Source organism: Cervus elaphus, chromosome 13 (assembly GCF_910594005.1).
Source record: "Cervus elaphus chromosome 13, mCerEla1.1, whole genome shotgun sequence".
Lineage (NCBI taxonomy): Eukaryota > Metazoa > Chordata > Mammalia > Artiodactyla > Cervidae > Cervus > Cervus elaphus.
The window spans coordinates 36,391,005-36,404,429 of NC_057827.1; the positions used below are offsets into that span (position 1 = coordinate 36,391,005).

At 41.7% G+C, this 13,425-nt stretch overlaps 1 protein-coding gene across 1 annotated transcript in view; it reads left to right on the forward strand.

The window, feature by feature from the left end:
- The first annotated feature begins 206 nt into the window (after nt 1–206).
- Nucleotides 207–13,425, forward strand: part of PTPN9 (protein tyrosine phosphatase non-receptor type 9) — a 73,398-nt gene continuing 60,179 nt past the window's right edge. The window contains exon 1 of the mRNA XM_043922176.1: nt 207–905. Coding sequence (XP_043778111.1) covers nt 843–905 — 63 coding nt within the window. The 5' untranslated portion in view covers nt 207–842. The remainder of the gene's footprint in view (nt 906–13,425) is intronic.

A 13,425-nucleotide genomic window follows, 5' to 3' on the forward strand; every position in this document is an offset into this window, starting at 1 on the left:
CGCAGCCCCTCCCCCGCGCCGGTTCCTCTGGGTCCCTCCTCCCCGCGCCGGGCTCCCCCCGCCCCCGCCCCTCTCCGCGTCCCCCTCCTCGCGCTCCGCCGCCCCCGCCCCGGGCTCCTCTCTGTCTCCCCCTCCCGGACGGCGTCGGCGCTCGGCCGGGCCCTCCGCGTCGCCAGTTTGTGAATGAGACGCTCAGTTTCTCAATGGAGCTGCGGGGGGCTCGGGCGGGCGCAGTGCGGCCGCAGCGCTGGCAGTGAGCCGGGAGGGGGGCGCCTTTCCCTCGCTCCCTCCCTCTCTCCCTCCCTCCCGCCACCGCGGCTTTTGAGGAACGGGGCTGAGAGGCCGCGGCGCAGGTCGCAGGGCCCCGCATCCCCGAGGACGCCTCCGTCGCGTTCTGCTGGAGCCGGAGCGCCGCCGACGAAGCTGGACGCCGAGGAGGCCGGTGGCCTTCGGGATATTTTCCCCAAATCCCCGCGGTCCTTTGCTTTGGGTTTAGAAACTTCTTGATTTCCCATTTCCTTTTGTAAATCCCGATTAGGTCCTCGCCTGCACTATTTTTTTTTTTTTCTTTTCCGGGAGAGGTGGGGGAGCGTGAGGAAAGGAACGAAGAAAATAAAAAAGGATTTCCGCCCAGAAGAGAGCGACAGTTCTGAGAGCTTTTTCTTAAGGAAACAGAAGCGGCGTTTGCGGCCGCCGCGGGCGCGGGGCCCCGCCGGCCCAGCCATGCGCGAGCCGGCCCCGGGCTGTTGAGGCGCGGGCACGCGGAAGCGGAGGCCCACCGCACCGGGCTCCCCGCGCTCCCGGGCGACTTCTGTCCGCCGGGCGGCGGCAGCGGCGGTGGGATGGAGCCCGCGACCGCGCCCCAGCCCGACATGGCGCCGGAGCTGACCCCGGAGGAGGAGCAGGTAAGCCGGGCTGCGGCCGCGGCGGTGGGTGTGTCCGGACCCCCGAGGCCTAGCCGGGCTGCGCTCTTCGCGGCCCCGGGTCCGCGATGGCCTCCAACCCCCCTCCCCCCGCGGCCGCGCCCCAGGCCGTCATCCCCCAAGCCAGGGGCGCCGCTGGCCGCTGCTTCTGCCCCCGGCCTCTTCAGTCTGCTGCTTACGGGCCGCGTATTGCCCCCTCCCAGTATTCCGATGATGATTGCAGTTTCTCCAGTTGGGGGCCTCCCTTTTCCCTTACCAACATCCCCCGACGTTTTTAAGAACACCTATGTTGCCTCTGGCCCTTCCACCCCTAAACGTGTTTTGCTTCATTCCGTGAGGGTTTGTGGTTTTCTAAGGTCAGAGAAAACCCACTTTTGGGGGCCGGATTCCTTCGGGGACTGTCTCCCCTCCCCAGGACAGTGAGAAGTCCATAGATGCTCTAGATTTTCAGACGAGCCCCTCGGGCTTCTTAGAGGACTGTGGCCTACTTGGACATCATTCTGGAAGATCCAGGCCTTCTCAGGCTCCCAAAGTCCCTGGCTTTGACCGTCCTGTTTAGCTTTCTCTGGCTGGGCGCATCCCTTCACCCCCACTTACCTACCCCCATCTCATCTCACTGTCTCCATCTTTCTGAAGTCTACATTGCGCCCCATTGTCCCTTAAAGCTTAAGTTCCCAGAAGGAAACGGTTTGCGGTGTCATTTGAGGGCCTCGGATAAGGAAAGAGCCCAGGGTCCTGATAACTTTCCCTCGCCCACATTACTGTTGGGGAGACATGGATCACTCCTCTGAGGACGGTAGTGAAATCTGCTAGCTGAGATTGGAACGCTAAAGTCTTTTTGCTCTTTCTTCCTTAGCGCTGCCCACATCCATGGTCAGATATAACCATGCTCTGATTCTATGTTTAAAACCAAAACAAATAAACAGAAAAAAACCCTAAAAAAAAAAAAAAAAAAAAAAGATGAACCTTGCTGGTCACCATTTCATGCTTGCCAGGCCTTGTTTCCAAGGACCACATTTGGTAGTACAGTCTCTAGTGTGGAAACAGTCTGGTTTTACAAACTAATATTGGTTAGGCTTGTTTAAGACCAGGTTTTTAAAATGCCCTTGACTTTTCTCCTCATTTGTGAAGATGACTTTTTTAATATTTGGCTTCAGACCACAGGCTTGTCTTTTGACGCCTAGAGATAAAATCAGCATGAGGAAAAAAAAAATTCTGCTGCTCTGTACAAGCAGTGGTAACATCCTGGTAACTGTAGTGTAATGCAAGCAGGTGGCCAAGGAGACCACCCTGCCAAAATTAGGGAAATACTATTTCAGCACTAAGATGCGATGTGTTTGGTTGATTTTAAATGGGCAGAACTCTTTCACTTCTTTTCTTTTTGTTAGTCAGATTTGAAGTTTTTATATTTTCTGAGACTTGAGGGCATCAGTATTCCACTATGAAAATGCCATTTGGTTGCGAATTAAAAAATTTAAACTAAGAGAAGTAAATGTTAAAGTGTACATGGTATTGATAAAGAATTAACTTTATTCTCTACATATATACAATGTGTATACATATATACAACTGTGTTTAAACTAGAAATAGTATCGAATGAATGTGATGAAATTAACAAGGACTAGATGGAAATAGTAAAATGTACATATATTAAGATCAACAAGTTCTGTGGGTTTTTTAACCGTAACTTTTCCTACAAAACACCAAGTTTTCTACAGGCACTTCAAAATGTTGAGACATAAACATAAAAGCATAATTCCAATTGTGGTAATGCCTGATAAAATATCATATTTTAATTTAATATCACATGAGAGTACTCTTAACTGGTAAGATTACTTTAAAATATTGAAATTAAACAGCAGCAGATGCACTTTTGGCTTATCAAAGTAGTTATCATGGGAAGTAACACTTCATTCCATAATGCCCAATTGCTCAAACCAATTTTAGAACTCATTTGGAGTTGATGTCAAACTTTGTGTCAGAATCTTTGAAATATGTTTAGTGTTGGGAAAATCTTGCACATTTGAGCATCCATCTGATTTTGGGAAATAGAAAAAAATTTTTTGGAATCCTGTTTCATAGGGAAAGGAGGATATCAAACTGTTTAACACAGTTTCAGGTTCTTTATGAGGTGTGTAAACTGTCTTAAAGATGTTTTTGGAACAGATCCCTCTCAAATAGTACCTCTTTCTATACAGTCATGCAAATCATAAACCCAAAAATTTTCTTGGATACTTTGCTCTCTTTCAGCCCCTGTATGTGTTGTACATCATCAGGTTTTCCTGACTATCTCTTGAATTCTTTGACTTCTTCCACCCTTACCACCACCATTATTGTCACCCTAGTTCAAGCTGCTGTCATATCCTGACAGAATTTTTGTTTTCTGCTTGATCCATCTGCATTCCTTAGCTCTTTTTCCAAGAAACACAGGCAAATCGCAAATCTGATTGCATCTTCTCTTCCCTGTGTGTGTTAGTCGCTCAGATGTGTCTGACTGTTTGTGACCCCAGTGAACTGTATAGCCCACTAAGCTCCTCTCTCCAGGCAAGAATACTGGAGTAGGTAGCCATTCCTTTCTCTAGGGGGTCTTCCCGACACAGGGTTTGAACCTGGGTCTCCTGCACTGCAGGCAGATTCTTTATCATCTGAGCCACCAGGGAAGCTCAAAATTTAAGCATTTATAAAACCCTCAGTGGCTTTTCATAGCTCTTGGGATTGTTAGAGCTCGTGAATGATTTGTTACAGCTCTTGAATGTGGTCTGCAATGCCTCAGCCCTTGTATGGTTTAGAGCCCTAGCTTATTCTCACAGTTCATCTTTGCTCCAGGAACACTGGCCTTTTGGTCCTGCATTCTTGCCTATTTCCTCCTGCTCCAAGGTCTTTGCACAAGTTGCTTTCCTCTGTCTGGAAATACCCTCCACTGTTAATTCCTTCTTCATCCTTCAGCTCATGGGAAGGAAGACCTTCCTTGTTCTCCTTAGCTAGGTTAGATCTGTTATTGGCTCTCAGAGTACCATGTACTGTCTTCTACATCACTTGTCACAAGTTTACACTGTTTGTATGATTGTATGGGGCTTCCCAGGTGGCGCTAGTGGTAAAGAACCCTTCTGCTAATGCAAGAGATAAGAGATGCTGGTTTAGTCCCTGGATTGGGAAGATCCCCGGGAGGAGGGTATGGCAACCCACTCCAGTATTCTTGCCTGGAGAATGACCAGAGGAGCCTGGTGGGCTACAGTCCATAGGGTTGCAAAGAGTCAGACACAACTGAAGCGACCTAGCATGCACATGATTGTATGATGGGAAGCTCAATGAGGCTTGAACTTTGTCTGGTTTTGCTCACCATTATATGAACATTGCTGAGTATGACTGACACTTAATGAACTGTTAGGAAATATAGTACTGGTGGAATGAAGAGTAGTTCTATATGTGGTTTGTTTACAGACAGCATCATCTTTCCAAGTGGCTTATAAAAATAAGGGCATTGTTCATTTTTATATGTTTTGAAGGTCATCATTATTACTTAATAGTCTCATTTCCTATCTAGGCATGTTTTGAACTGATATTATACCCAGTCCTTTGTAACCTTGATGTTTCTTGCCTTTATGTTTTCAGTTCTCAGTATTATAAAGCCTACAATTGAGTTACAAGAAAAAGTATGCTTTGCCTTTAAGAAGTTTACATGAATAACAGCAGAGCAATAACAGTAACTGTTTCCTGTGCTCCTGCTCTGAGTCAGGCTCTGTGCTGGGCATTTCACATACAGTTAATCCTCATAAAATTGGAATTATTATCTCATTTTGCAAATGAGAAAACTCAGACGGAGAGAAGGAAATTGCCCAAATGGAAATAGATGGCAAGTAATGGGGGCTTCCCTGGTGGTTCAGTGGTAAAAGATCCACCTGCAATGCAGGAGACTGGGATTGATCCCTCTCCTGGTCGGCAAGATCCCCTGGAGAAGGAAGTGGCAACCAGCTCCAGTATTCTTGCCTGGGAATTCCTGTGGACAGAGGAACTTGACGGGCTGCAGTCCATGGGGTCTCAAAAGAGTTGGACATGACGCAGAGACTAAACAACGATAGCAGCAAGCAAGTGATGGAGCCTTGATTTCCACTCAGCTCTAGGTTATTCTGCCTCCACTGCAGATGTTCCCTCTGTTACACTCACTACATTACATCTTGTGAAGCAGTTAACCAGCTTAATAAGATGCCTACATGGATATGTAATCGCTAATTTTGGGTTTTGGTATTTATACATACATGCACATATATACATGTATTGATATGTGTTTGATTTTGAAGTTTTTTTTAAAATGAAGAGAGTTTTTTTTAAATTTATTTGGCTGCACCAGGTCTTAGTTGCAGCACGAGAGATTATTGATCTTCATTGTGGCATGCAGGATCTTTAGTTGTAGCATATGGGATCTAGTTCCCTGACCAGGGATGGAACCTGAGCTCCTTGCATTGGGAGCTCAGAGTCTTAGCCACTGGACCACCGGAGAAATCCTTGATGCTTCTTAAAATATAGTATTAAAAATTCAGGGGCTTTCTTGGTGGTCCCATGGCTGGGACTCCATGCTCCCAGTGCTGGGGGCTCGAGTCCCTCCCTGGTCAGGGAGCTAGATCCCACATGTTGCAACTGAAGAGTGAAGATTTGGTGTGCTGCAAATAAGACCCTACACAGCCAAATAAATTAAAAAAAAAATTGCAGACAGAAAAATTTGGAAAACCTTATTCAGACCTATTTATTTCCAGCAGAAACATATTGTACAGCCTGTGCAAGAAATTATGATGAAATTACTCTTGGAAAAAATTTGTTCCTTAAGATAGAGTTGGCAACTCTCCATTTTGAGGTGTGGTTACAATAAAAATTTACTTATTAAAATATTTTCTTTTTCTTTTGAATATGAGAAACAACTATTCTTAGACCAAATATGAAGGATATTATTTCTCCAAACTATAAAAGCCAAGGTGTTTTTGTGTCAGGAATATATTCTTTTTTTTTTGGATATGTGTGAATATAAAAGCCTTTCTTAATAGGCTGGCAAAACTATAAATTTGCCAGTGTGAAGGGTAATTTCTGCATTTCAGAACTAATCTTCATTCTTATTATTGTAATTGTATTAGTTTTACTTTTCCAAAGCATGTACTCTCACATTTGTAACTTGACCTGAAGTTGGTAATTTTATCAGATATGCTAAATTATTATTAACTTGACTACCAGGGTTAGTTAAGAGTGTCTTACTATCTGTTTTTTGTCCACATAACCTAGAGAAAGTGGGGTATCTTGGATTGCATCAATTTAGGATAAGTTATGAGGAAAACTTCCTCTTTGCGATAAACCTTAAAGATGTTTAACAAGGATTAGAAACCTGTTTGATGGATTATCTAAGGAATCACAGCCTTTAGGGTTTTTTGGTTTTTCACAGATTTCCCAGTAATGACCAATAGATTAATTGTTTTCTAAAATAGTTACACTTTTATTCATATTTTCATTTTAGTTGGTTCTAATAACCTACAGAATTCTTCTGTCACATTATAAATAATGCATGTTTTTTAAAGTTGTTGTAACAGATAATCTACTAATATTTATTTTCAAAGCTTCCAAAGAAGCTTTTTATTTTAGAGTTCATGTTGTTTAGAGCTTATTTGTAAGGATTAATAAGCTAATGCATATAGAGAATAATGCATTACATAGTAAGTACTCCGTTACACTAGCCATTACATTCTCTGTCTTTGAATAGTGAAAGAGTTTAGAGCCAAGTTAGCTTAAACCAGTCCTAAGGGAGAAAAATATTCATATTTCACACTGAGGACCATCACTTAGCATGGATTCTTTTGAATGCCAGAAAATAGTTGTCTTGCAACTTCATAGTGTAATTTTCAAAAAGCTATTCTGATTCTGTGCCATGATTTGTGTTCTTATAACAGGATTTTCTGAAATTAAAATTTTAACTGCCTTGCAGTGGACTTTAGAGATTTTTGGCATTTTTCCCAAGGGCAGGGGTTTTGTCCTGGTTCTTGTGGCCAAGAATTTCCCTTTTCCCACAGCCTCACATGTCCTGTGCTAAATGTCATCTGTCCCCCTGGAAGTAACCATACGTCAAGGACCAAATGATTCATAATGTTGAGTCCTTCCAGAAAGGGGAAGGAGAGGAGGGATAGATGAATTCTCATTCCTTTCCTTATTGCCAGTAGCTGAATATATTGTAATTAGCACTTAGGCAAGATCTCATTTGGATGTGAGAATTTTCTTTTTTTAAAACTTCTGAGTGTATCAAGGGTCTTGGGCTTTAGTTGTGAATGTTAAAGAGACCTGTAGGTTTTTTCCAAGGAACCTAACCTCTATTACTTACTAATGAATTGAAAAGTAAGACAAACACTCTAAAAAGGAACTGAACTGTTTTACAGAGGTAAAAGTTAAAACTCATTGTAGGTCAATACAGCTGAATCTCATTTTATGACATGTATATCTTTTATTGTCTTGGAAAAGACATAGTAATGTTGGGATTCTCCAACTTTGTTATTTAAATATTCAGTTCAGTCGCTCAGTCGTGTCCGACTCTTTGCGACCCCATGGATTGCAGCATGCCAGGCTTCCCTGTCCATCACCAACTCCTGGAACTTGCTTAAACTCATGTCCATCGCGTTGGTGATGCCATCCAACCATCTCATCCTCTGTCATCCCATTCTCCTCCTGCCTTCAGTCTTTCCCAGCATCAGGGTCTTTTCCAATAAGTCCACATATTAAGACCCATTTTATAGCAGAATGGCTGATCCGCTGCAGTGTCAATATTATACATCAGAGCCCCTAACTCTAGTTATTTATTCAGGTACTTGGATGTTCAGTGCAATTTCAGCCATTTCACACCTGTTTTATCATTCTGCCTTGATGTCTTAGAGACAGTTAGGGCTACTTTCTTTTTCCAAATCAATCATTATTACATTCCTGGTGTTCCCCCATATAACTCCACACTGGAATAGTCACTGTTTTTTATTCCTAGGGGCAGATATTCCTAGAATAGGTAGTTTAGCTTGCACTGCTCAGTGTTGGAGGGTCTGTACTTACTGGAATGAACGCTTTAATATATGATTTTGAAAAGGCCTCATTAGAACCTAACTGAGATGGGTTGGGGCTGGGGGCTGGGAATAGGAGACGGAGAAGCTTCAGAGCCCATGGGAAGAGTTGTTTTATTAAGGATTGGTTATCTCTTAGGTCCAGACTATAAAACGATGAAACCAAAACAGTAGATTAGAGATGGCTTTTTCTTTAGTTTCTGCTTCTGAGAAAAGCATTCCATTCTTTTCTCTGGGAAAGACAGTTTCTGTTATGTACTGGTTTCCTCTAAAATACCAGATCCATTCAAAACAAACATGCACACTTCTTGTCTTTTTATCCAGCATGGGTGGCACAGATCTAACTAGCCTAGTAGAATTATTATGAAACCAGAATTTATTCTCAGAATTGATGGGCAGATTCTAAAGAGAATCATCCATGACTTTAATCCTGAAGTGTCTGGGGATATTAATCCTTTAATTACTTTTTCATTGAACAAATGGCTAATCTTTCTTTTTGCATTTACTTTTCTATACCTCGTTGTTACATGATAGACATCATTATTAAAATGCACCTATTTAAAAAAAATAAAATGCACCTATTTTGAAATAGGTTTTTTATATTCTCTACAATGATCATATGTTTCCTTTATCATTAAAACCAGTAACTTTCTGTAGAAAGTGATGCATGCACTATACAGGTTTGGGATTATGTTACTCACTGGTGAGATCCCAGTATTTAAGATTAATGCAAATCTGGCTTTTTTTCTAAACAATATTTACAGGTGAAATCTGGGCCTTTGGAGAGTTGATGGCAATGAGTCTTAGGTAAACTTCAGGAATCCCTGGCTTCCTTTGTGGCTCCAGGCATTTTATCTAATACTTTATTTAATTTTATTTAACTCCCCTATGAGCTTCCCTTGTGGCTCAGATAGTAAAGAATTTGCCTGCAATGCAGGAGACCCGGGTTTGATCTCTGAGTCGGGAAGATCCCCTGGAGACAACCACTCTAGTGTTCTTGCTTGGAGAATGGAATGGACAGAGGAGCTTGGTGGGCTACAGTCCATGGGATCACAAGAGTCGGACATGACTGAGCAACTATCACTTTAAATTCCCTTACAGTTACAAAATGCTTAGTAAATGTCTGTGATAATAGTATTCTTACCCTTTGTGCTATAGGAAATCATGTTTTTCAAATAAGAATAGGAGAAAAAATTAAGAATCTTACTTTGTAGCAATGAAATAGAAGATTTCTAGGTGGCCTAAGACTTCTAACAATTGCCGTGCGTGAATACTGTATCTCAAAGATGGTAGCGAGGCTGCCTGTGCTCATGTTATGCTATAGCAGTTAATGCAGTATCCATTGCTTCGTTGGTTTATTTCCTCTCGGTTAATAGATTTCTTGTTTAGGTGCACTGATTATCATCTTTTTGTTTTTTCAAGATATAACTTTGAAAGGTCATCTGATGATCTAAAAATGACATGTTTAGAGTACAAAGAATGATAGTTTATGTCATCTTTCATATCTTAGTTCAACAGCTTTTGTGAAAAAACTCCCATTCCATTGTTCATATCAGTGGTTCTCAACCAGGGTGATTTTGTTTATTTATTTCCAAACTTAAAACTTATTTTGTGTTGGGATATAGCCAATTATGGAGAAGGAAATGGCAACCCACTCCAGTATTCCTGCCTAGAAAATGCCATGGACAGAGAAACCCGGCGGGCTGCAGTCCATGGGGTCACAAAGAGTTGGACACGACTAAGGGGACACACACACACACACACACACACACACACACACACACAGAGCCAGTTAACATCGTTGTGGTAGTTTCAGGTGAACGGCAAAGGGACTCAGCCATATATATACATGTATCCACTCTCCCTTAAACCCCCTCCCATATTTTTAAATTTTTTTAAATTTATTTTTGGCTGCACTGGATCTTTGTTGCTGCAAGAGGTCTTTCTCTCATTGTGGCGCGAGGACTTCTCATTGCGGTGGCTTCTCTTGTTGCATGAGCATAGGCTGAAGGGCTCTCAGGCTTCCAGAGTTGGCTCATGGGCTCTGGAGTGCAGGCTCAGTAGTTGTGGCACATGGGCTTAGTTACCCTGTGGCATGTAGAGTCTTCCCAGACCAGGGGTCACACCCATGTCCTTCGCATTGACAAACAGATTCTTAACCACTGGACCACCAGGGAAGTTTGTCAGTGACTAGAGATACATTTGATTGTCCCACCTGGGGATGCTACTGGGATCTAGTGGGCAGAGGCCAGTAATGCTGCCAATATAATGATGGGCATAGAGCCCACCACAACCAAAGGTGAACTGGCCCAAAATGTCGGTAGTGCCAAGGTTGAGAAACCCTAGTTTACATCTGAAGAATTTTGTAGTTCTTAGGAACAGAGTTACAAGTTCCTACTTTTTAGTTCAAGGCAGGTCTTTGGTTAACACAGTAAATATTCAAATTCTGTGTCCCTAAATACTGGTTTCTGCAATTAACTTCACATACTGAAAAAACTCCAGTCTAGAACAGAATTATTTTGCAGCATAACCATCACACAAGACAGAATGAGGTATTTCCACAGCCTTTGCTGGGGTTTTCAGAGACGGGAGATTTTATGTGACTAGCAGAACACTACTTGAGTCCTGCCATGGGATGATAATGGGGAATTGTGATTTTTGCTTTCCCTTCCAAATATTTCTGTGTTGCTACTAAGTGTCTGTGTTCTTCCAGTGAGTGAGGTGATTATTATGTATCAACCTCTTTTCCTTTTCATGTTAATGTCTACGAAGAGAAAAGTTTTACAGATCATAAACAGAAGTACAGTTTGCTCCTTCAGCAGTCATTTATTGTCTGTTGCTGTGTGCCAGGTTCTTGTTCAGCATGGATTGAGGGCTCTTTGTTCTGAAGGAATTGCCCTCCAGTTATTTGTGGGCAGGTCTTGAATTGTGGGGTATCTACCGAGGAGGAGGACCTCTTATCTACAGCGAGGGCAGACACTTAATCTTATACATTTTTAGTGTACATTGTGAGAGTTAAAAATATGTTTGCTGAAGAATGAGTGAAACTGTATATGTTGAAATTATTTATTCCTCACACACCCATGAAATGAGTATTGTTTTGTTTAGTATGATTATCTTTCTGATATAGGGATTAAGTTCAGAAGCTTTCAGCAATCCACCAGGGAGGCAACCTGGGGCTCAAGCTCTCTGACTAAGTGCGGTGCTGTCTCTAGTAAGTGTCATCTGTGTTAATCAAGTGTTTCTGTGTATGACACAGTACATACATATATACCAGAAACAGCTCTTTCTTGGCCTTTGTATGTTAAATATTCTGGTTTCAACCATTTACAAATTTCTCTAGACATGTGACTCCATTGTTCCTAGCTGCCTGTACATTTATGAAAGAAATTATATGTTTTAAGGGGGTTAGTGAACTTGACATTTCATATAAGTCTTTGGCTGTACCTCTCAGAATGTTGTAGGTCTGTTGTTTGCCTTTATAAAACTAGTGTTTAGTCTTGTCTATGTGGAGTTTAATCTTTCAGATACTATTATCAGCATCATGGGAAAGTATATATTGGTGTATTTGCCTACCAGTAATTAGGATGAGACTACAGCCTTTTAAATTGTTTTGTCCATGATCCCTTCAGTTCACCCACGTTTTTGTCTATACTTAAGCTACTACTGGGGCTTCCCTGGTAGCTCAGCTGGTAAAGAATCCACTTGCAAGGCAGAAGACCCTGGTTTGATTCTTGGGTCGGGAAGATTCCCTGGAGAAGGGATAGGCTACCCACTCCAGTATTCTTGGGCTTCCCTGGTGGCCCAGATGGTAAAGAATCCGCTTGCAATGCAGGAGATCTGGGTTCGATCCCTGGGTTGGGAAGATCCCCTGGAGGAGGGCATGACAACTCACTCCAGTATTCTTACCTGGAGAATCCCCATGGACTGAGGAGCCGGTTGGGCTACGGTCCATGGGGTTGCAAAGAGTCAGGCACGACTGAGCGACTTGCAAAGGGTCAGATACGACTGAGCGACTCAGCACAAGCACCAACTATGACCAGATTTCCCTTTCTAACTCTTGCCAGGCGTTCAAGTTGAGGAAGAAATTTTTTCCAAAAAAAGGATTTCTTTCCCTTGGTTTTACTTTCTGTACGTATAAATTTTCTAATGTTTGTAAAGGAAGAAAAACAGTTACTAAGAGAGAGACCTAAAACCTTGAATATAAAACATAAGCACAAGAAAACAGTTTTAGTTGGGAATGAGACAGTTTGTCTCATTGACTTTACCTCTTCTATGACAAGAAACCCAGAAGTGAAGAGAAAATGGTATTTCTGGCAAGGTTAGGGATATAGCTAGCAAGATTAAAATATACATAAATTTCCAGCATACTTTTTTTTTAAATCATTTTAGATTAGGATTTTGAATATTTTAGAGAAACCATCTGATGTTTTTTCCTACTGAATTCTGGTGCACCATTTTGTTTATAGGAAATAAACTGCATTGTTATGGAATTAAATTAATAGTAATATTAAAAAATTTTGAAAACCATTCTTTTTTTTTTTCTTTAACCACCTAAAGCATCATTTTCTTTCATAGCTGATATCAGGCTAGGGAAGTGCTAGCTTTGGAGGTGATTTTTGTGAGAAAACTAGAAACAACTGGAAACTTGTGTTTTGAATAAAATTGCTAGGACCACTTGAACATGGAAGCTAGTCAGAACCTCTGATTGTTGTCATGCTGTCCTTACAGTGCTAGAAGTATTGGTAAAAGCCCACATCAATCTTGTGATAATAATAGTGGCTAAGCACTAACTTGGGTGGCTATAATTATAAAAGAAAAAACACCAAAAGAGAGAGAGAGGAAGAAAGAAAGAAAATAAGTGTTGACATTGCTGGTGGGAATGAAATATGGTATAGCTACTGTGAAAAACAATTTGGTGGTTTCTCAAAAGGTTAAACATAGAACTACAGGTGTGACGCAACAGTTTCATTTGTAGGTATGTATCTAATAGATTAAAAGCAGGCACTCAAATAGATACGTGTAGGTACATTCATAGCACCATTATCCCCAATACCAAAAGGTAGAAGCAGCCTGACTATCCAATGATAAATGAGTAGCTAAGCAGAATGTAGTATATACACATATTGGAATATTATTCAGCTTTAAAAAGAAATGAGATTTTGATATATGCTATAATATGGCTAGGTCTTAAAAACATTATGCTTACTGAAATAAGCCAGACACAGAAGTCAAATGTATGATTCCACTTGTATAAGGTACAAATTCATGAAGACAGCAGAATACCAGGGACTGGGAGGAGATGGAAAGGAATTATTGTTTGATGAGTATACAGGTTTTGTTGAGGGTTATGGAGAAGTTTTGGGACTAGATAGTGGTAACGTTTCACCCAACTTTGTGAAAGCATTTAATGCCACTGAATTGTATAC